The sequence below is a fragment of the Gallinula chloropus genome, assembly GCF_964237585.1.
Source record: "Gallinula chloropus genome assembly, chromosome: 6".
Taxonomy (NCBI): Eukaryota; Metazoa; Chordata; class Aves; order Gruiformes; family Rallidae; genus Gallinula; species Gallinula chloropus.
The window spans coordinates 20,947,798-20,974,526 of record NC_140091.1 but is presented as its reverse complement, the minus strand read 5'-3'; the positions used below and the strand labels follow the sequence as shown (position 1 = coordinate 20,974,526).

General features: G+C 42.2%; 1 protein-coding gene across 1 annotated transcript in view; it reads left to right on the top strand.

Annotated features, from left to right (window-relative positions):
• Positions 1-26,729, top strand: part of RABGAP1L (RAB GTPase activating protein 1 like) — a gene marked incomplete at its 5' end in the record, with an annotated part of 256,452 nt that overhangs the window by 22,439 nt on the left and 207,284 nt on the right. The window contains 9 exons of the mRNA XM_084266225.1: positions 229-421; positions 1,750-1,960; positions 3,813-3,987; positions 5,697-5,857; positions 6,658-6,768; positions 10,683-10,749; positions 12,769-12,871; positions 15,443-15,609; positions 21,307-21,451. Of these exons, the coding sequence (XP_084122351.1) occupies positions 229-421; positions 1,750-1,960; positions 3,813-3,987; positions 5,697-5,857; positions 6,658-6,768; positions 10,683-10,749; positions 12,769-12,871; positions 15,443-15,609; positions 21,307-21,451 (1,333 nt within the window). The remainder of the gene's footprint in view (positions 1-228; positions 422-1,749; positions 1,961-3,812; positions 3,988-5,696; positions 5,858-6,657; positions 6,769-10,682; positions 10,750-12,768; positions 12,872-15,442; positions 15,610-21,306; positions 21,452-26,729) is intronic.

Here is a 26,729-nt window from a genome sequence, read left to right as displayed (position 1 = left end):
GCGTTTAGATGGATGGTTGGTAGGTTAGCAGTGAGAACATGTGCATTATATGTAATGGGATGGGACGTTGGATTACATTGGAGTTAATTTTGTTGATTCCTAGTGTGTTACCTTGTTCTGCAAAGTTTCTTAACTTTTGCAATGAGTAAGATTGGATGATTGAAACACAGTAGTGTAAGTAAAACTACAGATGCCTTTAGAAGAAATGTCTTCTCCTCCTGCTTACAGGTGTTTTCCAATGGGGATGATCAGCTGGAGAAGGCAATGGAAGAGATACTGAGGGATTCTGAAAAAGACCAGGACAATGTCACTGCTCTCCGAGAAGGCTCCAGCAATGCAAGCGGCCGGGCACCGGGGAGTGGCTCAGCAGGTCAAACAAATCGGCCGTCTTTGCACCTTGTCTTAGACCCTTCTACTACAGGTATCGCGCAAGTGCTTCCACCCTCGATCATATATGGCAGGTTTTTTCTCTATGCAGTTTTAAGTTAACCTTAAAGTGAATATAAGGCTTTCTGGAGTTACCTTCTGCAACTGTACTGCAGAATACACTGAGCAAGAACTGATGATCTTCTCAGCTCTGGACCTGTCACCAGGTGTCATGAGTAAGGACAGCTTTGGATTTGATATCTGATAGGAATGACTGTGGTACTTTTCTGCTATTGAGTTTTGGGAAGAGCGTTTTTATATAAACTATATTGCACTTTTGTAAAATACAACAAAAAAGCTACCATGTATATATATATATTAGGAATAAGAGTTAGGTGTGAGTGCTGTCTCTGTGAGCCTTGAGTTAGAATGCTTTTTTCCTCAGTAGTGTGCAGGACACTTCTGTGGCATTGTGTCAGGTAATGCCCATAGCACCTGTTTGCTAAATGGTAAAAAAATTAATGGTAGAATAAGATAGTTCATGCACAATGGAAACACCCTTCTCTTAATTACACATATGCTGTATTTTTGAGAAACATAGTTTCCTGGCTCCCTGTTTGACATGCTTTAAAGAGAACACGTTAGCCTAAATGAATAAAGAAATACTTGTAGATAACACAGCCCCCACCAGTAGTAATAATTCAATTTTGCAACCTTTGTAATTTAAGTATTATGGAAATATTTGCTATAGTAATAAGGAATAGAACTAACAAGGCAGACTGCCTAGAGGCATTTGGCATGTCCGTCTTGGGGATATCAAAACTCAGCTGGATGGGGCCCTTAGAAACCTGATCCAATTTTGAAACTACCCCATACCTACCCTGATCTGTCTCTGGCAGGACTTAGAGCTAGATGACCTCTAAAGGTATTTTCCAACCTAGATTGCTCTGATTCCATACTTAATGATGTTCTTTTTCTTCTTCCTCACCTCTTGTTTCTCAAAAGCCTTAAACAGCAAAACTCCCCAGAGCTCCCTCAAAATCTCGCCATCCATAGTAGTGTGATAGTGAAAAAAGAATGCTTTCCTTCTGCTGAGTAGAGGAACAACCTTTTTCTTTCCTCCAGCTCCCTGATGTTTTCATGCAGTTAATATAGCTATCCCAGGAAATGCAAACCACATAGCTTAATTCTACACAAGCTGCAAGGAGAGAAGAGACTTAGTGGCACCGTTGTGCAAAGTGCTGAGTAGGAATTAGAAGCAGGTATAAACCAGCTAAAGCAAAGAGTATCTGGAGAGAGGAGTTTAAAGACAAACTGTGCTCTAGCGCTGCTAAAAAGACTTAAAAGGCAGTTTGGATAAAGAAGTGGTTTCTTCGTTTTCAGAAATCTCTGCACCAAAACGATCTTCTCCCGGTGAACCCCTGGAGGAGGACAGCGTGTTGTTCAACAAACTGACGTATTTGGGCTGCACGAAGGTGTCTGCCCCTCGAAATGAACCGGAAGCTCTACAGGCCATGGCAAACATGAAATCCTCCAGTCGAGCTCCTTTACCTGTCACACTTTATGTTCCAAACATTCCAGACGGCTCAGTAAGGTAACGTACAGATGTCTTTTAGTTGTGTAGACACATAAAACATGGATTCTGAGCTTGCTGTTTGCGTGGGGAGGTGGAGTTCTGGATTTGTGCCTGAAGTTCTTGCTGAAGACAGTTATTTTTGAGAAATTCCTCTGAAGCAAGAAAATGTGCTGAAATGCTGCATACTGCACATAGTTGTTGGTAGTGGCTGCTGTACAGTGTCAATAAAAGTGTATCTTTCTACCTGCATCTCTGTTCACATATGATAAGAGGACAGATGCTGGAAGGAGAGGGCTGATAATGCCTGTTTTCTCCCAAATTCCTTAGTCTGTACTCACCTCCATGGTGAATATCTTGAGACAGCAGTAGTATTGCTGGCCTTGGGTGAGCGAAAGAAGTCTCTGTGTTAGCCTCCTCCATATTTGTTGAGATGCTAGTCTCTATTTCCAGACTGTGCTGTGCTAAAGCCCAGTCTCCACTGCATCTGCCTATGATGTGTGTGCTGAGAGTCTCTAGATGCTAGAGAACCTTTACTTGCCCTATGTAAGATGGGTCTTTTAAATAGTGGTGAGAAGGTCAAGGGTTCTTAATCGGGGCACACTAAAGGTGCACCTGGCATCTAGAAGTTGGGAGCATCTCAATATTTGGGATTTGAATTTTTAAGCTAACAGCAAGATAGATGAAGGGCATAGTTAGATTTCTTTCCTTTCTTGCTCTGTCCATGTATTGACTATCATCTTGCATAAAGAAGCAGAGGGACCTTCAAGTGTATCTATTATTTTCTTCCATTTTGCTCTTCGAGCCTGATGCAAGATTTAGTTTAATGTTATAGCATTATTTCATTTGAATTAGGAAATGACACTGCATGCTTTTATGATGGCAACTGCCACACAGACGTGAAATTTTAGGTACAATGGAAGTATTTTTGTAGCTATTGTGGCCATTCGTTGCTTGGCCAGGAGAACTGCAGCTTCCTTTGGTCTTTAATTGCAGAGGACACCATTAAGCAAAGGACTACACAGGGCTGTAAAGGTGAATCCATGTGTGATGTAATTCAGGTGACACCAGTGTCATCTTTGAGGTGTGTTTCCGTCCCTGGTATCTGAACACTTGTCGTGTGGTGTTCCATTGAATGCATCCCACCAGTGTTAGTGTGCTGAACCCTCTGTGGGGTTTAGTCCTTTTTTGTTGTTAAAGACCATGGATTCTGTTCGAGGTGTGAATGTGCATGTGGAAAAGTAGTGAAAAGACAGAGAAGAACTGTGTAGCTCTAACTTTTTTCTTCTTTAAAACTCACTGTAAATTAGTCTTGTTCTGAAACCATCACCCCTGTTGTTGTCTTCAGAGTTTCTGAAACACTGGGTTCTGAGTTTGAGAAGAGCTTCAAATTTCGATGAGCCCTTAAATCTGTGATTAATACTCACCTGAACTTTGCAGCAAGCATGTGCTGAGCTGTATAGTCCTGAATAGATGAGGTTTCCATAATGCTTTCTTGAACAGAGATTTAAATACTTTTTCTAATGTTCAATTTTCTTTGATCTTGGTATGCAAATGACATTTTCACAGTTACTGTGCTTTTCTACGTTCCTGCTCTTGTGATTTTCATGACCAGTTGCAGCACAGTGGTGGTGCTTGCTGTGTTTGTCTGTAGTCTGGAGTGTAGGAGAAACAAAAGCAGCATTGCAACCCGTGACACTTACATCTTAAATTTGGCAAGCCTGCCGTTTCTGTTCCTCCTGCCCATCTTGGGTACTTGAAGTTAGTAATTACAGTTCAGATATTGTTTATCTAATTGCAGAAAAGCCTTTCAGGTAGGGCTGCTGATTTTACTGACCTCAGCGCTTTGATCTCTCTCCTTTCTCCTTGACAGAATAATAGATCAATCGAGCAATGTGGAGATAGCCTCCTTCCCAATCTATAAGGTGTTGTTTTGTGTGCGGGGACAAAATGGGACTTCAGAGAGTGACTGTTTTGCATTTACTGAGAGCAGCTGTGGAACAGAAGAGTTCCAGATTCATGTTTTCTCCTGTGAGATTAAAGAGGCAGTGAGTATTAAATGTTGTACAGTGACTGGTTAAAGGGATGCAAGTGTATTTTAAGAGCTTATTCCAGATGTGGAAGTGGTGTGTCGTGTTTTGAAAAATATCTCAACGCACTCATAATGAGTTTCACAGAATGCACAGCTAGTCACAGAATCACAAGGTTGGAAAAGACCTTTGAGATCATTGAGTCCAACTGCTCCTGTCCTGTGCTAAACCATATCCCTGAGCACCTCATCTACCCTTTTTTTTAAACACACCCAGGGGTGGTGACTCAGCCCCTCCCTGGGCAGCCTGTTCCAGTGCCCCATAACCCTTTCAGTAAAAAATTTTTTTCCTAACATCTGATCTGACCCTGTTCTGGCACAGCTTCATGCCATTTCCCCTTGCCCTATCTCCTGTCACCTGGCTGAAGAGACCATCGCCCACCTCTCTACAACCTCCCTTCAAGTAGTTGTAGGTGGTGATAAGGTCTCCCATCAGCCTCCTCTTCTCCAAGCTAAACAGCGCCAGCTCCCTTAGCCACTCCTCATAGGATTTGCCCTCCAGCCCCTTCCCCAGCCTGGTTGCCCTTCTCTTGGACACGCTTCAGGACCTCGATGTCCTTCTTGTAGTGGGGAGTCCAGAACTGGACACAGCATTTGAGGTGCGGCCTCACCAATGCCGAGTACAGGGGCACAATCACTTCCCCAGACCTACTGGCCACACTATTTTTTGATACAAGCCAGGATGCCATTGGCCTTCCTGGCCACTCAGGCACACTGCTGGCTCATATTCAGCCTGCAGTCAACTAACACCCCCAGGTCCTTCTCTGCCTGACAGCTCTCCAGCCAGTCTCCCCCAAGCCTGTAGCACTGCATGGGGTTGTTATGTCCCATGTGCAACACTCTACACTTGGCCATGTTGAACTTCATCCCCTTGGTCTCAGCTCATCTGTCCAGTTTGTTCAGATCCCTCTGAAGAGCCTCCCTACCCTCAAGCAGGTCAACACTTTCTCCCACTTTAGTGTCCTCTGCAAACTTGCTGAGGGAGCATTCAACCCCTTCATCCAGGTCATTGATGAAGATGTTGAATGAAATTGGACCCAGTTTTGTCACAAATACTTTTTTTTTTTTTTTTCCTTTGAGTATTTCAATAAAATGCCAAAGCACACTGTAATGGGAAGATTAAGCAAGCCTAAGTTTCAGACTAGTACTCTGTTTTTCAGGTCTCATTTGGGTAGGTTTCAGGCTCAGGTTGCAGCGTAGCCCTTGTGAGTGAAAGAATCATTTTACAGTACTCTGCCCAAGGTGCTGTAGGAAGAACTACGTGATAGTTGGTTTGAAAAGGATTTTCTAGGGTGGAAAATTCAAAGTTGAAAACAAGACATCTCCTTGGTTTTTGATATCTGCAGGAGGAAGCTGTAAGCTCTTAAAGGCACAACCTGACGAGTACGTTATTCTGAAGTCTCAGTCCTAATGCCCACGTGGCATCCCCTGATCCAGTACTGAGCATCAGGTGGGCAGGGGATGCCCCGTGAATGGACACAGGTGACATGATTGAATGTCCTTGGTTATTAAACACCCCATCAGAATGTTTTCTGTTACATGAAGCATGGTTTGTGCTCGGTATGAGAGGCAAGTGGCAGTAACTTTATGACCTCCAAAACCGCAGTTCCCCATTAAAAACACTCTTTCCTTCTTGATAACACCATGAATTCTTCTGCTTTCCTGCAGGTCAGCCGAATTTTATACAGTTTTTCAACAGCATTCAAACGTTCTTCCAAACAAGCATCCGACCACGTCAAGGACTTCGTTCTTCCCACTCCAGATAGCGATGTGTACACTTTCAGTGTTTCCTTAGAAGTTAAAGAAGATGATGGCAAAGGAAATTTTAGGTAACCTGAACGGAAAGGGAGAAGTAGAAATCACTTTGAGTAAAGCAAAGAGCTGCATGCGGGATGCACAGCTTTACTGTGTTGCAGCAAAATTGATTTGACCTCTTTTCATAAGTAGATCTGTTAAGAAGGAAGCTGTTCCTTTGCTTTTACAATTTTCTTCTCTGTATCTTTTCTCTAAAAAGATTAAAGATCAGGATACGTTTTTTGAGGTAGTTTCTTGTGAATATGTGATTTCTGGTAGGGATGCTTCAGGTAGGCCCGTGTAGATGGAAAAATAGTAGGAAGTCTGTTTAAAATGTCAGTCAAACCAATTTTAGCTTCTAATTTTTTAAAAAGCTATTGAATGCCAATTTATTAAATATTTAAAACATGTTAATTTAAGCTTTACAGGGGACAGGGGAGCAAAGTATTCTTTGCCTAACAGTTAATGGCAAGATTTTTTTTTTTATAATGGAAGAAGTGATGATAAGAGTCAATTCCATGGAAATGTCCTATTTATTTTTTGGCTTCATAGCTAGTATATAGCATATTTTCTGTCAGTTTTAAACCCCAAATACATGATGCATTTTTTGGATACGATGGTCTGACAAATCCCCCAGACAGCCCATGAAGGGGGCTACAGCCTATTTTTAATTCAGTGCTAGTTTATTAAATTGTGAGTAAAGGAAGAGAAAGTCTCTCAAATGAGTTGAGCCACTAACAGTTTAGGTGGGCTGCTAAATTCAGAAAAGAGTATGAATTTCAAAGTTAATTCTCTGTACCTGTGCTAAAGAAACTTGTTTCTTTAATTCTTTTAGCCCTGTGCCGAAGGACAGAGAGAAATTATATTTCAAGCTTAAGCAGGGAATTGAGAAGAAAGTGGTGATTACAGTGCAGCAGCTCTCGAACAAAGAACTGGCCATTGAAAGGTGAGGTGCTTAGAAAAACAATGTGGGTTAAGTTTTTTGGGAGAACAGTATTGCATGTACTTTTCCCTGGCTTTGCAAGTTACATGGCAGAAAAAAACACAGTAGTAACCCAGAAAATACTATGGCACGATAGAATTAATTTATCCTTGTGTGGTTCAGTGGTAAACTTCTTAGGGAGTGTTTGTGTGACTTTGGGGTGAACACAGGAAGTGATGCCTGTAACGTGCAAACCTCCCCAGTGCTTTGCCTTTTGATTTTCTTTCTGAATGTGGTGTTAGGATACTTAGGATATGTAAATGCTTTTGATTTTGCTATCTCTTGATTTGAAGTGGTGCAAAAACTTGGATTTGGTGTAATCCTGCATCACCAGCAGCTCCCTGCTGAGTGAAAGTAACCAAGTAAGGTTTTCTGAGCTGTGTTAAACCTGGGAGATCTGTTAGATCACTGTACTGCAGCAGTGCGAGTTTGGACTCAACCTGCTTATTAGAAGAAACAATCTTTTGCTGGAGTCTTCAAGATTAGTAGGGTTCCTTTGTAGTTTTCTTTTACCATGACTGTAATACTTACCTTGAATTGAGGGTAAAGAGCTTGGGAATGGTTGATGACTCATGCTCTGTTTCTTAAATTACATGGGAGGGATCCCTTTTGGACAGAATAATCTGACCTTCTGTACAAAGCATTTGCAAGGGAAGCAGTGTGTGTGTACGCAGAGTAACAGGTCATGTGTTCTCTGGTAGTAGACTGCAGCACTAGTAGCTATGGTAGACGCTTAAAAGTGGGGACCACCGCCTCAGTAACTCGGTTTTAAACCAGCTCACACCACCAGATGGCAGTCTTACCCAAAGAGTAGCAGCAGAAGAATTCCATTTCAGTGAAAAGGGGATTCAAGATAGAGGAGAACCAAATAAAAAGCCTCACACACTCTGAAAACTTTAGATTGATTTCTTCACTTGCTCTCAAGCTTCTGTTTCGCAAATGAAACTACAATTTCAGGCAAGGAATATGCAGCAGGACTTTTATCAGCATTCAGTACTGTAGAGTTATTCTTTTGCTACTCATTTGCCCTAAAAAGAAATAAATCCTATTTTTAATGTGTTTTAAATTGGAAAAAATTTAGAATTCAGAATTGAGTTAATGAACGATTAAATCTTTAAGCGTTTCTGAATAGCACTTGATCGTTGCTTTTCCCCCCAAAAAATGTAAAGATATTTTCCTTAAAAATTAGCTTTTATTTTAATGTTTTTTAGGATAGTCAGGGTGTTATTTTTATCACCACAAGCTTTGCTGATAAAAAATTAGTTAATTGACACGACACTCAGAGCTCTAAAAGTCTAGACTAGTCCTTAGTAATTATGTACAGAATATTATCTGCTTGCTCAGAAATACTGAATTTTAAAGATCATATTAAATTAAATCTTAAAGATCATATTAACTGTAATACCATCACCCTTATCCGTGGGTAGCCTGTGTATTTCTATAAAAGGAAATATGTATGAGTGAAGAAGAATTTCAGTTCTTTTTTTGCAGGTCTAGAAACTAGTTGAATCTGAACACAGTAGTGCACCTGCCTGTAGCCACGTGGTAGACAGGCCCAGAGTCTGTGTAGGTTGTTTTGCGTCCTGGGTGTGTGGTTCAGCCTCCTCAAATTGGAGGCTGAATGTGTTGAACACTGTGTAAAATCTAGCTCCTGTGTGAGTGAGGGTTCTGAATGTGTTTGAACTCATTTTGCAATTTGAACTTAGTGGGAAGAGGAACCTTGACTCTCCTAGTAGAAAGATGCTGCCAGTCATCATGCATATCTGCTTCTGGAAGAGGCTGGGGTTGCTGGTTCCTGACTCCCAGTCTTGCAAGCTTATTTTCCAAGAATTTTGGCTGGCATGCATCAGAACTCATGTACATCTGAGGGCTGTACAGCAGAGCTAGCATCTGTGAGCAGATACTTGTCTTGGAAAAGCACAGGTATTTTGCTGGCCTCTGAATTTCAGCCTTACGGTTTCTTTTAGTAGGTGTGCCGGAAGCTAGTGACTCCTCTAGCTTTACAAATTGTAGCCCCCTCCAAGCTATTTCTACCCCAGGAACAAGAAGTAGGAAGTTAGCCTACTGTAACGCTCTGCCTGTTCTAATTAGTCTCTCAGAGAAGCTGCTTGTGTGGTTAAATACAAGTCCTAGCAGCCTTGCTACAGCGGTTGCTTTCCGTGGCGCTGCGTTATGCTCGATAGATAAATCAAAATTGTTGTCTGCTGCTTTCTTTGCCACTTGGATTGTTAAGATTCCAGTGGTGTGAGAATGTGGAGAAGGAAAAACACAATTGTGGATATAAGTTACTGCTTAAGTGTAACGAGGTGGAAAATGAAAACCATACAGCCAAATGTAAGGGGACAGGATTTACTGCATGGTGTGGTAATTGCCTATCTTAAGCCTTTTACACTTAATAGCATTACGGGAATGGTAGTTGCTATTATGTCTCTGTTTGGGATGCAGTGGGCTTGCCTGAAAGCTGTGAAACTGCCCTCACTGCCAGCCTGTGAATGCTCAGATCATCTCTGACAGTTTCCGTTTGCGGAATAATCTAAATTTTCCTTTGGAGAAGTGGCTTGGCCACGTGAACCTGAGAGAACTGCTTCTGTTTGTCCTTAGAGAAGGTGGGAATGGAGAGCTCTTCCTAGTGCATTTGCATACCTGGTGGAAGGGTATGGAGGAGGTACTTGAGTCTATAGTCTCTAATCCTACTGCTCTCCATTCTTGGAGGTGCAGAGTGGGAGGATCATAGTCAATAGACTGAAGTTCACTGGAAATTCCTTTGTTGAATTTAACCAATGTCTGTCAATGCAAAGGGAGGTGAGCGTTGGAACAGGTTGCCAAAAGAGATCATTTGTTCTCTGCCCTTGGAGATGCTCAGAACATGATTTGACAAAGCTCTGGGCAACCCAGTTCAAGCTGGTCCTCTTTTCAATAGAGGTTTGAGCCAGATCACTTGTAGAGTTCGCTTCTGCTTCCACATCACTCTGAGACTCAGCGATAATAACTGCTATGTTCAGTTGTTAGAGAAGTGAGCTGTACAGAAGACTAAGGCTCAGAGTAAAACCCTCTAATATACCACATTGGTTTTCGATAACATTTCATGATGTAATTGCTTTCAAATTGTTCAATTTTTTCTCATTTGAGATCTAACATTTTTAAAAGTCTGTGCGAACCAGCTTGCAGCTCTTGTTGCAGATACATAATTGTATTCAGTATTTTGTTATTCTTAATGGAGCATGTGCAAAGGAGAGAAAGATAAAGATGATTTGCAGAAATTTCAGACCTGGAGTTGTGCCTTTCGAATTCAGAATGTTTTTATTTTTTTCACTGTTAAAATATCAAGAACATTTTCTTGTTAAATGATTCCACAGGAATCCTGGAATTCAAGGCCCTGTATAATAGAGAGTTTAATTTTTAAAAAATAAAGAACAGAAGTCTAAAAATTTAGCAAGTTGGGTTTTTCAAAGGATCCATGATGTTGTGGGCAATAGAATGGGTGAAATTGTAACCTTGTGTGTGATGGAATGAAAAAGATCTTTAAAATGGACTGGGGAGAGAATGAATTTCCTCTTGCCAGTCTCCATCACAGACTTACAGGAGCCGTTGGTATCTTTAAGCTCAATATTCGAAGTTGTCTTTCAGAAGAATTGATTGTTCACAGGTTAGATGCTAATTTGTCATCTTCATTCTGGAAAATCATTTCATTGTCACTTCTATAATATATGTTGTGATGTTTCCTGAGCGTTGCCATAACACTAACAAAAAAATTACTAAGAAAGGTTTTCTTTAAATTAGAAGCAGTAGGTGGCTGTGCCATTATGTTCAAGAAAATACTTTTGTATTTTGAAAAGCTAATACATATGTTATTTTTTTTTCTTTAATAAATTCCACAGATGCTTTGGGATGCTGCTAAGCCCGGGACGAAATGTGAAGAACAGTGACATGCATTTACTAGACATGGTAATACTTCACGCTAATAACCTGTTTAGTGAGATAGAGGTGATTTAAAAACCAAACAAACCCCATCAAAACGAGTCTCCCATCTGTTTGTGTTTTTTTTTTTCTTAAATCCTGGGGTTTGTATCTTCAGACTAGAAACAAACGTGTCTCATACAGCGGGCAAAACATTTCAATTCATGTCGAAACCCGTGGCGTCTGTCTTCTGCTCACTCCGCGCGGCACTGATGAGGTCAGCTGGCTGTTACGAATAACTAAGCTTTGTGTCTTCTGTTAAGCAACTGGAGTAAAGAATTGGTTTTATATTTGGGTCTCAGGGATGTGGTCTTATTTTTATCCAAGGCGCTGAAAACTTAGCGTTTATTTGCTTCATTTAAATTGGTGCTCAGAGTTTGAAGTATTCACTTGTCTTCTACAGTCTTCCTTCCTTGTGAGAGAACTGCAAAATAATACGATGATTGGTATTGTTTCGCTTTCACCCTGTGGATAAGAACACAACCATTTTCAAGTCAAGGAGTGCTTGAATCTAGACTGGACATGTTGTGGCTGTACAGTTATCCCAGTTCTGCCTAGCCTGTTTCTTGACGATTCTAGCTGTCAGGATTTAGTTCTCTGGTCAGACACTGTTATTTGCATGTTTATATCCACTAGCTCATTTCCCCTGGTTTTATTTTCTGAGATTAGCTCTGATTTTTCCATTTTTATTATTTGATTAGAAAACTGGAATGAGTTATGGAGCATAACGAATTTGCTTAAATCTCTGCATAACACCTTGTTACTGTGTGGACTGTACACCTGAATTTCTCTCTTGACTCCACCTAGAATTGTATTTACATTGACATTCCAGGGACTTTTAACCTCTGGATGTGATGGCTTCTTAGTTCATTTCCTGGCTCTAGTGTATACCTGCGAACTTATGTTTTCTTATCAACCCCCTTTCTCCCTATTGAATCACAGAGCAGTCAGGGTCAGAAGGGACCTTAAAGATCAAGTCCCAACCCCCTGCTATGGGCAGGGATGCCTCTCACCAGACCAGGCTGCTCAAGGCCCTATCCAATTCAGCCTTGAACACCTCCAGGGAGGGGGCAGCCTCCATGGGTATCCTGTGCCAGGGCCTCACCCCTCTCACAGTGAAGAAATTCTTCCTAATATCCAATCTGAATCTGGAGAACTCAGTCACTCTTAATGATCTACCACAAACTGGATTGTAGAGTAGGAATGGCAGTCTCCCTTCATCTATAGAGAGGCATGCTGGATCTGCGGGAACTGTCCCAAAAAACTGCAGGAATCATGCACTTGCCTAGTAATAACTCATGTAGGCAGGTCATGTACTCTGATTGTTTCTGGCAGGTCTGTAAAACATGTTTGTAGACGTAATAGATGTGTAGCGTAAGATTATTTTAACCAGATATAGAGGCATTGCTGGTTGGGAAGGAGTTATGTATTATCCTGAAATTTGGCTCATTAAGTCTGTTTCCTATGGACTGGAATTCCATTCCATCAGCATGCTTATAAATCTAAGGCCATGCCTGAGTAACGTGGGGGAGAATCTGAAGGATCACAGTTACAGATTGGGAAAAATAAGATGGACCATTGGGTTGTGGTTGTTAAGATGTTACTCTGGAAAGTGGTTTTGGTCTTTTCCTGGATTTTTTTCTGTGTACACTGTGGGGCTAATTTAATTTTATGAAATAACTCCTCTCCTACCAAACATCTCAGATGCTCAGAAAGTAGAGTGGTAGACATCCCACCAGGCTTTCATGCTTTTAATGAGCATTAAAAAATTGTTGATACACTAGCTCATCTTCAGTCTCTTAGATACTGTTTCTCTTCTAATGTTTTTTCTTTCTGTCCCTGTAAACTGTCTCAGTCCATTGCTTCATATCCTTTATTTAGATTGTGTTCTCCACAGCAAATGCAATCCTATTCTGAGGTTCCTAGAACTATTTCCCCTCCCTGTGCTCAATGTCTTTGTTCTCCAACCATGACTCCTAATAGAATCCTGTGTGGTTTTATTTGTAGGAATCCATGGGAAAGAGTTCTGATGGGAAGGCTTATGTAATTACTGGAATGTGGAATCCTAATGCACCCATGTTTCTTGTACTTAACGAGGAAACTCCTAAAGGTAATTTAATCTAATTTGTAAATTTGTTTTACCTGACATGGGTTTGGTCTGTGTATTTTCTCCTGGGAATCATGGTGTCTGAGTACATGAAATATTATGTTTCATGAGTCTGGCTGGGAGCTTTTCAGTAGAAACATAGTGTATTGTAGAAATGTGAGTAATTGTTCAGAGAACTGTGTGTTGCTGATTTGGAGACATTAAATTGGCTTTGGGGCTTATCTGCCTGTTCCCTGGTTATCAGGACTTTTGGTCCTAAGCAGACAGAAGTTGCTTTTTTCCACCTTCTGTCCTCAGCAAAGCAGCATAAATCGTAGGCATTGCTATTCTCCAGCTTTAGCTCTGAGGTGAGGTGATTGCAAATAGTGTGACATCCCCTTCATCTTGGGCCAGCTGGATGTGATGCACCAAAGTGCTCGATTACGTAGCACGGTTCCTTGTTGCTAGAGTTTATGATCTCTGATGTGATGTAAGAGTTTTGAATGCAAATCTGGAGTTCATTTCTTATCCCAAGACAGAGCTCATATCACTTGCCTAAAGGCATACCCAGGTGTATACAGCCAGTGTCACTGATCTGGCTGATGGATTTTTCAAGCCACATTGCTTCTAGTAGCACATCGGCACAGATCACAGGATTGGAGGGGTTGGAAAGGGCCTCCAGAGATGATGACCCTGCTAAAGCAGGGTCCCTAGGACAGGTCACCCAGGGAGGTGTCCAGACGGGGCAGCCTGTCCCAGGGCTCCCTCACCGGGAAGATGTTCTTCCCCATATTGGTGCAGAACTTCCTGTGCTCCAACTTGAGGCCGTTGCCCCTTGTCCTGTCCCCACAGACACTGAGAAGCGGCTGGCCATTTCCCCCTGTGTCCCACCCTTCAGATATTGACAAACACTGATCAGATCCCCTCTCAGGCTTCTTTTCTCCAGGCTGAGCAGTTCCAGGTCACTCAGCCTCTCCTCAAAACTCTTGCCGTGCAGCTTTATGCAATTTCTGTTGTACGGTGTGACTTCATGTGTGTGGTGTGGTGGTTTTGTGGTGAGGGGCTTTTTTCTTCTTTTAATGCTCATTTGTTTCTTTGGTCTGAGGAGACCAGAGATCCTAGGGATCTGTATTGTCTGATTGTAAATGTGATTTAAACATCTGTGCTTCCTGTGAGCAAGATACCTGTTGCGATGCAAAATGATGGTTACTGCCTCTCTCTGTGATAAGTGTTTCCAGAAACAGCAAACCTCTTCTTGCACTGTAAACCTGCTGTCGTGGTCCTACCCCAGCTGAGAGCTGAGATCCACACAGCTGCCTACTCTTTAAAGGAAAAGAACAAGGGAAGAGGTATCAGGAAGATGGAGCTATCACAGATTAAGATTACTTTAAAAGCTTTGCTTCAAAAATGTGTTTTTGCTGCTGTGAGGACTGTCTTACCCAGAAAGTGGGACAGGGAAGGCTAAAATGTTTTGAGTCCTTTTAACTGGTAGAGTTTGAGCAAGAACATAAGAAATGATCTGAAGTGTTCCTGTGAGGAATTTAGGACAAACAGTGCTATAGTAACAGATCCTTGACACTGATGTGCTATACTGACATATGTTCCCTCAGCAGTAAGTTACACTCTAAACATGACCTTGTCCTGTGCAGGTTCCTTCTGTCTGATGGGGATCATAGATCTCTGTGCTTTCTTTGCATGATGGTTAGCTCGTATCTCTAAACATAGGGCATCCTGTCTTGGTTTTAAATCATTATCAGAGTTATTTGGCGATTCCGATCACAGAATCGTTAAGGTTGGAAAAGACCTCCAAGATCATCCAGTTGAACTGCTCCCCTACCACCCTTATTCCTCACTAACCCATGTCCCTAAGTACCTCATCCAACCTTTCCTTCAACACCCTGAAGGATGGTGACTTCATCACCTCCCTCCCTGGGCAACCCATCCCAATGCCCAGCCACTCTTTCTGAGAAGAAATTTCTCCTCATTTCTAACCTGAACCTCCCCTGGCACAACTGGCAGCCATTCCCTCTTGTCCTGTTGCTGCTTATCTGCAAGAAGAGGCTGAGCCCCAGCTCACCACACCCTCCTTTCAGGTAGCTGTAGAGAGCAATAAGGTCTCCCCTGAGCCTCCTCCAGGCTGAATGGTCCCAGTTCTCCCAGCTGCTTCTCATCAGGCTTGTGTCCCAGCCCCTTCCCCAGCTTTGTTGCCCTTCTCTGGACAGGCTCCAGGACCTCAGCGTCCTTCTTGTGGTGAGGGGCCCAAACCTGAACCCAGTTTTTGAGGTGCGGATTCACCAGAGCTGAGTACGGCGAGGGTGTGTTCACCATAGTGCAGGACCCGGCTCTGAGCCATGTTAAACTTCACTCCATTGCCCTCTACCCACCAATCCAATATGTCCAGGTACCTCTGGAGAATGCATACTGTCATCCTTGGCAGCAGGCACGTAGAGCATAGAACTCAAAATAGGTGCAGGAGAATCTGTAATTACATAGAAAGGGCTTTCAATTGGAACAAGCTTACTTCTGTCATTTACTGCTTTGAGAAACTTGAGCTTTGGCTAACTTCTCTGTGCTTGGCTTCCACTTGTGTTGCAGATAAGCGTGTGTTCATGACCGTGGCCGTGGATATGGTTATTACTGAGATAGTGGAGCCAGTTCGGTTTTTGCTGGAGACTGTTGTGCGTGTGTATCCTGCCAACGAACGCTTCTGGTACTTCAGCAGAAAAACCTTCGCAGAAACCTTTTACATGAAGCTGAAGCAGGTAATGTGTGTTTGGGGTTTTTCTTTAAAGAAAAGTTGATGCTGGAGAGTGTTTTTGGCTGTTATAAAAGTTAGCATGGCACCTGCACCTCAGTACTTTGTTGCTTTTGTCTGTTTAATGCAGAGATACTTAAATGCATAGTGGTTAAATAGTATATATAAATGTTCAGTGCTTTTGGAAAGGGAATTATAACAAGTCATAAGTCATTGCTGGCTGAAATGATTTGGAACCTATCTAGCAAATTTGCTATAGCTGCATGCAGTCTGACCTGTGTGCAAAGCAAGTCCACTTGTTCAGTAAAATTGGGAAACGACTCTTTATTTGTTCATTGTGAAATCAACTAGCATGTAACACAGGGAAATGCTGGCTACTGAGGTTCAAAATGGGAAGGTAGGCTGTAAGAATATAATGAATTAAAGGCAAAGGAACCTGACACAGAGGTTTGAGAGGCAGCTACTGTTGCTTTTTCAAAGTATCTGAGAAGGTAGATTTCTCCATGCTTTCAAAAAGAGAAGTTTGGAAGGAGATTACCTGGAAAAGTACATTCTGCTTGTGGAAGGTGCCACATTTTCACCCTCATGGTTGGTGATGGGGGTGTAAAATAAACTATGTTTTTGTGCTTTACGGCCTCAGGACTTCATGAAATTACAGTAATACATGGTTGGAAAAGACCTTTAAGATTATAGGGTCCAACTGTTTCTGTCCTGTGCTAAACCATATCTCTAATGTGAGGCTAAGGGCATTATTGTTGCAGTGGTTCATTAAATTAGCATTGTTCATGTGATTTCTTGCTGCTGATCAGAACCTTTTGAAACATTCATACAGCAGTACAGAAATAACCATTTATAGCAAACACTTCTCTGAAGTGTTTTGGTTTGTTAGTCCCTTGGAGTTTGGCTTTTAAGTGGAGTTGTACAAATACTGCCTGATTCCTCAGAGGGAGAAAGGGGTTGAGATGAAGCTTAACACATAGTTTTGTGTATTCCCTTTATGTTTACTCTCCCAGTCCTGTGCTTGTGCAGTTCATGTGCATTTATTTCTACCTCAAGCACTTTGAGATGATGTATCCATCTCATCCAGTCAAGTTGGCTGAACAGGGATGTTTTGAGTAGGATGCTAAAGTCTCTTCTGGTTTTGGCAGCAGGTGAGGTTCATGAAGTATGGCTGTCTGCTCGTTATCACTGTAGGATGATGCACGACTGCATCCCTGAGGGTTGGCCTGCTCTCCCCACAGACTTACGCTGTGTGGTTAGTTCAGAATGCCAAGAGCAGAGGTCAACCGTACCCTTGCATTGGAATTGTAGCCTAACAGCTTTGTTGAATGAAACCAGAGAGCAGTGACTTAATTTTACTGAGCCCAGTGGGAAAATTGGAGTTGTCATCTTCCTGTGGGGTACAGTAATAGTCTGAAAACACAAGTTATGTTGCTACTGCATGGCGAAAGTGCCTCTGTGCTTAATACTTAGTGAGCAAATGGATCTCACACAAAGCTCTTCTTCCAGAGATCAGCATACATAGCAACTTGGAATTTCAGAAAATCTGAGAAAACCAACTGTTACATGCAAATCTGAGAAGATCTGCATGTTAAATTGTAATGTTTTCAAATATGTTTTCTTTAGTTCTCAGCTGTTTGATACGTATCTGTAATCAGTGAAGCTTTCCTTCTAAATCCCTTACAACCATACCATGTTTAACTGAGTAATATGGTGCATGCTTTTTTTTTCCCCTTTCTAATGTGACAAACACACACATTCCTCCCCTCCCTGAAGGAACACACACATTTCTTCCTGCTGCAGTATTCTGAGGAGCTCTTCCTCAGTGTGGTGGTTGGACCCTGGGTGGAGGCCAGGCGCCCCCAAAGCCACTCTATTGCTCCCCTTTTCAGCTAGACAGGGCAGAAAATAGATATTGAGAAGCTCAGGAGTTGAGACAAGGCCAGGGAGAGATCATTCCACAGTCAGTGTCACGGGCAGAACAGACACAAGGAGTAAAGGACAGAGAAGTCTCTAACTAATGGCACTGCCCTGCATCCCCAGTGACACCAGAGTTGGGTAATGAGAAGTGTGGCCAGATCTTAAAGCACCTTCCACCCAGCCCTCCCTTCTCATCAGACTTCACTTTATCCATGATTTTGCTCCCATCTTCCCTGAGTGTGGCACGGGAAGGGACAGGTAGTAGGAGTTTGGGTCAGTTCCTCACAAGCTGTTTTCCTTCTTAGCTGGGATGGGGGGGCATTCATTCCTCACACCCTTCTCTTGCTGCACTGTGGGGTCCCACCCACAGCAGACAGTCCTCCATGAACTTCTCCAACCTGAGTCCTTTCCCACAGGGCTTCAGCTCTTCCCCAGCTGCCCCAGCGTGGGTCATTGCTATGAGTGCAGTCATAGAGCATAGAATGTCTCTCAGTCTTTCAGGCCCAGACTGCTCCAGCCTGGTCTCCTCATGGGGTCACAAGCCCCTCAGCAAACCTGCTCCGGTGTGGGACCTCTCCACGGGCTGCAGGTGGGGTCTTGGACTTTTCCATGGGCTGTGGGGAGACACCCGTTCCACCCTGGGTTTCTCCAGGGGCTGCAGGGGCATCTTTCTCTCTGGCACCTGGGGCGCCTCCTCTCCCCTTCCCTGCCCTTGGTGCCTGCACAGCTCCTCACACCTTCTCACTCCCTTCTCTGGGGCACAGAGCGGCTGCTGGCGGGTTTTTCTCCTCGCTGTGATTCCCAAAGGTGCTGTGGCCATCGCTGATGGGCTCAGCCTTGGGCGTCTGTGGGTCCAGCCTTGAGCCGGCTGGTGTTTGCTCTATGGGGCCTGCAGAGAGCTTCTGGCTGCTCCCTGCAGAAGCCACCTCTGCAGCACCCCCTTCTCCACCAGAACCCAGCCATGCAAATCTACAACAATCAGATTTTTTGGAAAGGGAAGGCTTTGAGTCTTTGTCATCTTTCCAGGTCCTCTTGATGGATGACAGGGTCTGTCTGGCTGACCCACAGGAAGTGTTTAGCCAGTTATCAGGTGAACAGTTTGTATTGCAGTAGCTGTCCTTGCTGATATCTCTGAAAGACCCTGTACCTCAGCACACTCTTACTCGTTGGAAAATAACTTTGCTGTTGGTATTGGGATCAGCTGTTTGTGAACTTCTTGGGAAAGTAGTTGAGCACAAGTAGATTCCATGGAATGTAACAGCACATCAATATCAAAAGCCTCAGCTCCAAAGATAGATGGCTTCTCTGTGAGGGAGGGCGAGTCCTGCGGTACAATTTCCTGCTGTTGTTAACATCATGACAGTAACACTGTCGGTCATTGTGCAGATGTGGAGTGTTTGGCTGTGGGTGAGCAATTCAGACGTGTGGTCTGCCCGGTTCTGACTTCCAGCATGAAGAACCCCTGGTAGGGAGTTTTAGACTTGGGCTGCCTCAGGAAGGTGCCCGTTGCAGTAAGGAAGCATCCATGACTGAAGTTCCAGAAGGAAGCAGGCAATGAATGAGATGGCATTTTCCTACAAGGGGTAAATGTGACCTATCTGCTTTGGCAGAGAAAAATCAGAACTTTTCTGAGCGAAGATTCAGATAGATTTATTCACAGCATCACTAGGTTGGAAAAGACCTTTAAGATCATCAAGTCCAACTGTTCCTGTCCTCTACTAACCCATCTCCCTGAGCACCTCATCTCCCCGTCTGTTAAATGCACCCAGGGGTGGTGACTCAGTCCCCTCCCTGGGCAGCCTGTTGCAGTGCCCCATAACCCTTTCAGGGAAGAACTTTTCCCTAATGTCTGAATTGATGGGTTTTGTCTGTCTGTCTACCGTCTGTCTTATTGTGTTATTCATGTGCATGTTCATTGTTAGAACATGATCCTTGCGAATGTGGATTTCTGTGGAGAGTGAATTTGTGCTCCCAAGGAAGCAGATCCCCAGATTATTTCTGTTTACAGAGATGGATCTTGCACTTCACCTGAATACGTGCAGGGAGTTGAAGGCTTGCAATTCTTGTAAAATACAACAAAATCCATGGTACCTCATGCTTCACACTCTCAAAAATAGAAGCTGTAGATGGTTAATAATATAAGTGGCATCAATATGGCATTGATTTAGCCAAGTACTTTGTAATTACTGCACCCCAAAGGTCATTCAGCTGACTTCATGAGAAGTTCAGTCAGCAAAACCGGCTGCTAATTGGAGCCACTGCTTCCAGGGAGCATCAGTTTCGAAGGAAGCAGATCTGAATGATTAAACATCAGGAATGTTTTCTCAGTGTAAAATAATTTCTGTGGTGTCAGTCCAAGCAGGCCCTATTTAAGCTACCCATTTGCATAATTTTTCCAGTTTATTGGAATTGCAGCTGGTCAGCAGTTCACATGCATCTCCAGCAAAGGTGTCATGGAGCCTTCCAACTTCATCATAACCTTGTTTCGTAAATGAATAGTCTCTAACTGAACTTGTGTTCTCTTTCACCCTTAATTCGATGTTTGTAGTATGTTCAAAAACTTACCTTATTTTAACTGATGAGATGAGGTGCACAAAGAACAAAACAGCACAATGTTTTGGGCTGGTTCGTTTAGTACAGTCGTTAGTTTGCAGTTTTATGCAATTGTCTGCAAATACACTCATCGCTGCACGTCACTGAGTAATGATTGTGTTCAGAACTCTAACTTGGAGGAGAAACTAATGCTCCTTTTTAAACTTGCAGCCTTGTACCCAGTGCTTAAATTACAGGTAACTAACTTGTTTTTCATCTGAAAGTCTGCTGAGCATGAAAGACTTGAATTAAACTCTCAACTGTTACACATTGAAGTAAAAAGAAACCGACTTCTTCCTGCCCCCCCGCAGCCTTTGAGGTAGTTTGCCTTGAAAGTTTCATTCCTAGAGAGGCAAATTTGCCTCTACAGAACACAAGCCGCACTGAAAACACCCTGATCCCAAATGTCTGTAGTTAGAGATACCACACACAGATTTCCAAGTTAGTGGAGCTGTTAGATTGCCAGATACTCATGATTTGTGCACGCACACACACGTGTAGAAAAGCAATGAATAAAGCTGAGGCCACAAACATGAATTGTACACCTAGGTACAGCCAATTTGTTTCCCCAGTGAAAGGAAGTATATTACAAACTCTTCTCACTGGAAGAAAGATGAATTTTTATGGGGTTTTCTTTTTTAAAGGAGTGAGACACTACAAGGAGCTTTTCACAACTTACAGCTTTCAAAAAGCATGAGGTTTTGTTTCTTCTTTTGCCTTGGCTTTACCTACTAAAAAATTCCCATTAAAATTTTCCCCCCTAGGCATTTGATTCCTGTTTCTGTGATGTCAGTCACTCCACTATTCTTCTCATGTGTTCTCTCTCCTTTTCTTTTGCTGTGGTTTCTCTTTAACCTCATTTCCTCATAGCAATGTAATTTACAAAGCTTTTTGGGTGTTTTTTTTTTTTTAAAAATCATCATTTTGAACAATACTTAGTGGTTGTTAAAAGGCAACTTTGGAAATTATCCAGCTTTATTTATGTTTTCTCCCTATGAAACTTAGAGAAACAAAGCTGTCAATTGCTACCTGTTTATACGTGTCATCACAACGAAATTGGACAGAGTTCTTGCCCTAAAGGTTGCTTGGTGGTGCTGGGAGGTTTGTGTGTATTTGTGTTTGGTTTGGGTGTACCAACAGAGCTGTATATATGGATAGTGTGGACCTAATACATATGCATGTTTTGCTTCAGTCTGAAGGGAAAAGCCTCACGAGCGCTGGGGATGCGATTTATGAAGTTGTCAGTCTCCAGAGAGAATCTGCAAGAGAGGAGGAACTGCTCAGCCCGGCGAGTGGAGGAGGGCCTATGTCATCCCAGGAGGATGAGGCAGAAGAAGGTAAGAATAAAGGAGCGCTTACGGTTCCCACAGATAGCACTACTAGATTTCTGCTGTTACTTCGCTCACTTAACTCTTCCTCTGTGTGTCTGTTAGAAATATGACTGATTTGGACAGAAAGATCACAGCAGTTTTCTACTAACAGCAGCTCTTTAGTAGTGGTGATGTTACCAGCCCATTATTTGGAGTTCTTCCAGTAGCAGCAGCAGGCAGTGCCCGTCCTTTATTCTGCGTGCTTCAAAGCGTGTAACCAGTGCACTTGTGCTGTCCTCACGAGGTGGAAAACCTTCTCCAGAGGGATTTTCTTCTGAACAGGAGCTGTTTGCCTTGAATGTGCTGCTGAAGGGCACCAGTGAAACGGGCTTTAAATGCTTGTTTGTAAGGAAAAGCAGAAAAATCCCAAATGGGCTCATTCTGCTTGTTTATAACTCGAGCTTATCAGAATGTCTCTGGGATCAGGGTTGGGGATTGCTGCTGTCGCACGCCCAGCCTGCCCCCCCCCCCGAAGCTAACAGTACCTCAGCATCTTTCCTGCTGGTGGCTTTTTGGTTTGGGTTTTGTTTTTCTGGAGGCCTTTGGTCTACTGTCACCTCTTCATACTCTGAGGGGTAGCCCAGAGTGTTTCGATTAGGGCTTTCTAGGTGCCATTTGTCATCCGGATAGCTAACCTACCAGAACTGGGGTAGTTTTACAGCATTGTTCTTGAGATTTCTGACGCTGTTCAGTCAATACTGAAGTCTTGCTTACTACAGCATAAAGATTCCTTCTTGATTCTTACTAACAGTTAAGCAGTTGATGCGATATGAATCAGAGCCCTGTGATTAACAGAGGCAGGCACAGACGTGGCTGCTCTCCTTGACTTCCAACATCCCCCCACCTAACCCAGGTGACACCAGGCTCTCATAAACCCTAGCCAAGTTCTCTCTGGTCAATTGCAAACCTTCTTCTGACTGCTGGGAGGGAGTAGCTTGAGCATTGTCATCACTGTTACTCCCTCCTCTGTATCTAGTACTGCTTCTGAATAGCAAAAAAGACTCTTCTCTAAAGGAGCTTTTATATTTAACTGGTGTTTGGGATTGCTTTCTGTTCGTAGCCAGAATTAATTCAGGTTTGACCTTTGGGTCTCGTGGTTCAGTGTGATGTAGTCCAGGGATCTGTGGGTGGTCTCTTCCTCATGGAGGGCTTGAGTTGTGTAGTCAGAATGTTTTCTGGAGCTTGTTTGATAGGACAGGGTTTTGGTAATTGTTTGAATACTTTTTTATATTGCTTCCTACTGGGGAGAGCAAAGCACTGTTCCAGAATTTGATGAATGTAGTACAATTAGTAATAAAGTGGATATTGTCCGCTTGGTACTGTTATAGAATAGCTTTATTTTATTATGGAGTAGAAGTATTCCACTGGGGTATAAACCTAAGTTTAACTTTGGCTTAGCTTCCTAATGCTGGTTTCCATATTTTAAATGTAGATTACTTCCTAAGAGAAGACATTAAAAATATCATGATGTGACTCTGTTCTCATGGAAACTGCATTTAGAGTTGTCTGCCTAGAAGTTATCTATCCTAGTGGGTATGCAGGTTAAATGAGTCATTTACAGTGTTTTAAATAAATCTCTTCATTTTTTTTCTTTTTTCTTTTCAGGGTACTAATTATGATGATGGAAAAAAAAAATCCCCTTGAGTTTACAATGTCTTGTCTTAGCCTTGGAAGAAGGCTTTTTCTTTTCTTTAATTTTAAGGATGGTAGCTGCCTGGCCTGATAGTTTGGGGTTTTTTTTCCTGTTTGCAGCCTGCCCAGGGCAGGCGTGTGCGGTATGAGGACGTTGCCGTTTCACAGGCCAGAGGCTGGCATTCCGGTTACAGATTGAGGGATGTAATTTGTTATCTTTATTTCTTCTCTCTTTTTCTTTTTCACCTTTCAATATCCTCACACATAACCAACATGCCCACAGAATATTCTTTCATTTCCTTCAGCACCACTATATATATATCTCTCTATATACAAACAAAGCTGGAATGTATAAGAGTGCATGCCTGCTTTGCACGTTCCCTCGCTGCTGTGTACTCCGGTGAGTGCATGCACACAGCTCAGTGGGATGTCGCATGTCCTGAGTGTATGAATAAAGATGGTCATGAGAAAGCAAGCATTTCTTTTTCCAGTATTCTCATTCTTTTTTGTTTTAATGAAAGGCCAAACATGATTCCTCCCCCAAGAATGATTTAAAATAATTACTAGTGTGAAGCATAGTCCCTTTCAAATGCGCAGCTATGAGTATAGAAAAATTGAGATCATGTAATCTCTAAATAACATCCTTAGCTTTTCATCTTCTTTTTTTATTTTAGCTTTATTTTTCATCTAAGCAGATACATTAAAAAAATTGAAAACTTTGGAAAAATTGGACAATAGCTACTTTGAGATCAACCTCACATTTTAAAAAATTATTGCTGTTGTAATAGATATTCCTGGCAACCCAGTGACCTAAAGTTCATTGCTTTGGAGATAATAATTTAAAAAATATAAATAATTTTAATGATTTCTTGTCAAAACCTAGAATGTAAAGTATATTCCTTGATAGGGAAGTTTTCTGTTAGAATCAGGATATAATATTAAAACATTCAAATATATAACGAGGAAATGCTTACATTTGCAGAAAAGTTTTAATAAAATGGATTTAAGTATCAATTTTAAACAATTAGCGGTACACATGATACTTAATGTTGAGTAGAACCTTGTAGCAAGGTGCAGAGACGGTTGAACTAATTCTCCTTTTCGGAGCTTGTAGAAGTGAGAGCAGGTACCAAAGGGCTGGTTTATAGATTTTATTACTGAAAAGTGACAAAGCTTCACAGAGCACTTTTATTCTAGTGTCGTTCCAGGGCAGGGTGAAGCAGCTGGCTGCATGAGTGAGGTTAAGGATGGGAGAAAACCATAATTCAGCAGAGCATTCGCAAGGAGAATGTAGTCCGGGAAACAAGTAATGAAGGGGAAGAATAGCTTGGCTGCGTTTAGCAGCAGTGCTTCCTTAGGCCACACACAGAATGACCTTCCTTTGGCTCTAATATTTTAATTCTTTTTTTTTAATTATTCTTATTAACTATAATACAACCTTTCAGGAGAACATAAGAGAACTCCATCTGAGTTTCTTCTCGAATGAGAATACTGTCGGAGGGTTAAGGATCAGTGTAAGTGGGGGCAATTCTGTTTAGAAACAGAAAATAATATTTAAACTGTTTGTAACACCGTTGAGGATTTTTTGTTGTTGTTGTTGAAGCTTTACATGATCTCAAGTGCCTGGTTACTGGCTCTTGTTCCAATCCATAGGTTGCACACAGAGTAAACACAGGATGTTCAGCAGACATCCTGAAACAAGGGAATCACCATAGGTAAAAGATAACATGCCTACCGAGTCTCCTGGAAGAATCTGCTGTGCCTGAGTTATAGATTGCCTCTAGAACAATCTGAAATGACTTCCAGGAATGCACTTTGGTTTGGGTTTTTATTTACTGTAGCAATAGATTTTTGTAGCTGACTTACATACTGCTTTGCTGACAGCTGGGATTGAGCAGGAATGTGGGTGGCAGTGTAGTGGGTCCCAATCCATAAGCAGGGGACTTTAAACCAAAAAGAATCCTATGGATATGTGTTAGGTGTTCACTTGTTGACCTTGAATAAGAAGAAGTTATGTAGAAGCACTTTTGCTTGCCTTTCTTACTTCTACAGAAGACATAACAAACTTCAGAGGGTAAAGCTTTATCTCTGTGTTCTCTGTAGTTGTCTTGAATCTAAGAATAAAAATAAGAATACAATAGGAAAAATAATGTAAGGGGTAATGCAATTCAGCATGGAGATGGTGAAATTTGGCAAGGAAAATAGAACTGAAAGGATAGAAGACTCTGAATGCTTCCAAGGAGTCCTGAGTGTGATGAATTGGACAGAACAAAAAGGTGGTGTATACAGGAGACAAGGAGTGGGCAATACTAAATGATCAGAGATGATCAGCCAGCCTAAATTAGGATCCTGTGTCAAATGTTGTGGGTGGGTAGGGACTGTTTTCGGGATTCAGAAAAGCAAAGGAGTAGAGGAGGTGGTGTTTTAGGAGTCAATAGAGCTATTGAGAGTATTTTGTGATAAAATAGGGGTTTACGATGAGGGATAGTGTGAACGAATGAGGATGAGTGAGAATGACATTCGTAGTGTGAAAATCGTCAACTCTGCATCTTTACAGGAATTAAAAATAGCTTCATGTAATTCATAGGAACTGTTTGTTATGTTCCTCCAATGGAGTGATGTCGGTGGGATTCTAAAGAGGATCCAATTAAATCTGTATCAGAGTCTTTCTGCTGTCTCCATAAAAGTGAACTAAAGCCTCATCAATCCTGAACTCACGAGGTCCTTTGGCTAGCGGCGGTCATCAGCCAAGAATCTTTTGCTGCAGTTCTGTACCAGATGAGTTTTGAAATACCAGATCTATAGCTCCAAACAAAAATGTTCCTAGTGAGCCTGATGTCATTTGATGGACTGTGCTATCCTTGCCTCTTGTGCTGGATCATTTTCATGTCTTATAAGTTAACTTTTGTTTCTTAAAACCTGTTGGATAAATGCACTCGTGACTTTGCAGCTGCTACTGTGCTGCCAGAAAGAATATGATCCCTTCCTTAGTATATAAAATATGAGTACTGAGTGCAGAAGACCCTATTTTCCCTGTATACCTGTTTTCCCTGTCCTCAATGGTGGCAAACAGTGTCGATAGTTACGGTTGTATTGAAATCTGTTCATGCTAGTGTGGCCTTGATGTTAAAAGGCAAGTATTTAAATGTATGTTTTGAATTGAAAGCACTTGAGTGGGTTACGGTAGTGTTTAATGAGATTGCAGGGTTATAAATGAAATGTGGAAGTTGTTTCTGTCCCAGGTTTACAGGGGGATGGAAGCACAGGGAATGTGACCTGCCTAGGGCTCAGAAGTGAGTGAGATTTACTCTGAGCTCTTACATTCCCTTCTCTACTGCCCACAAGACACTCCTGGAAGGTGCATGTGGGAACACGCTGCAGCTGGGGATTCTCTCTATGAGAAAATCAGTCACACACGGTGGTTTTGTGAAGTTCAGGGCAAGATGTAATTCTTTGGATCTGACCCGCAGTTCATGAATGCTCCATGGAAATCTGTGGATGACTTTGGTTTATTCTTGCAGAATGATGGGAAAGCATTAAAAATTATTTCCAAATTCAGGGAGTTTTCAGTTCCTTCCTTGCAGAGGTGAAACCTGTTTCCTTGATTTCAGTA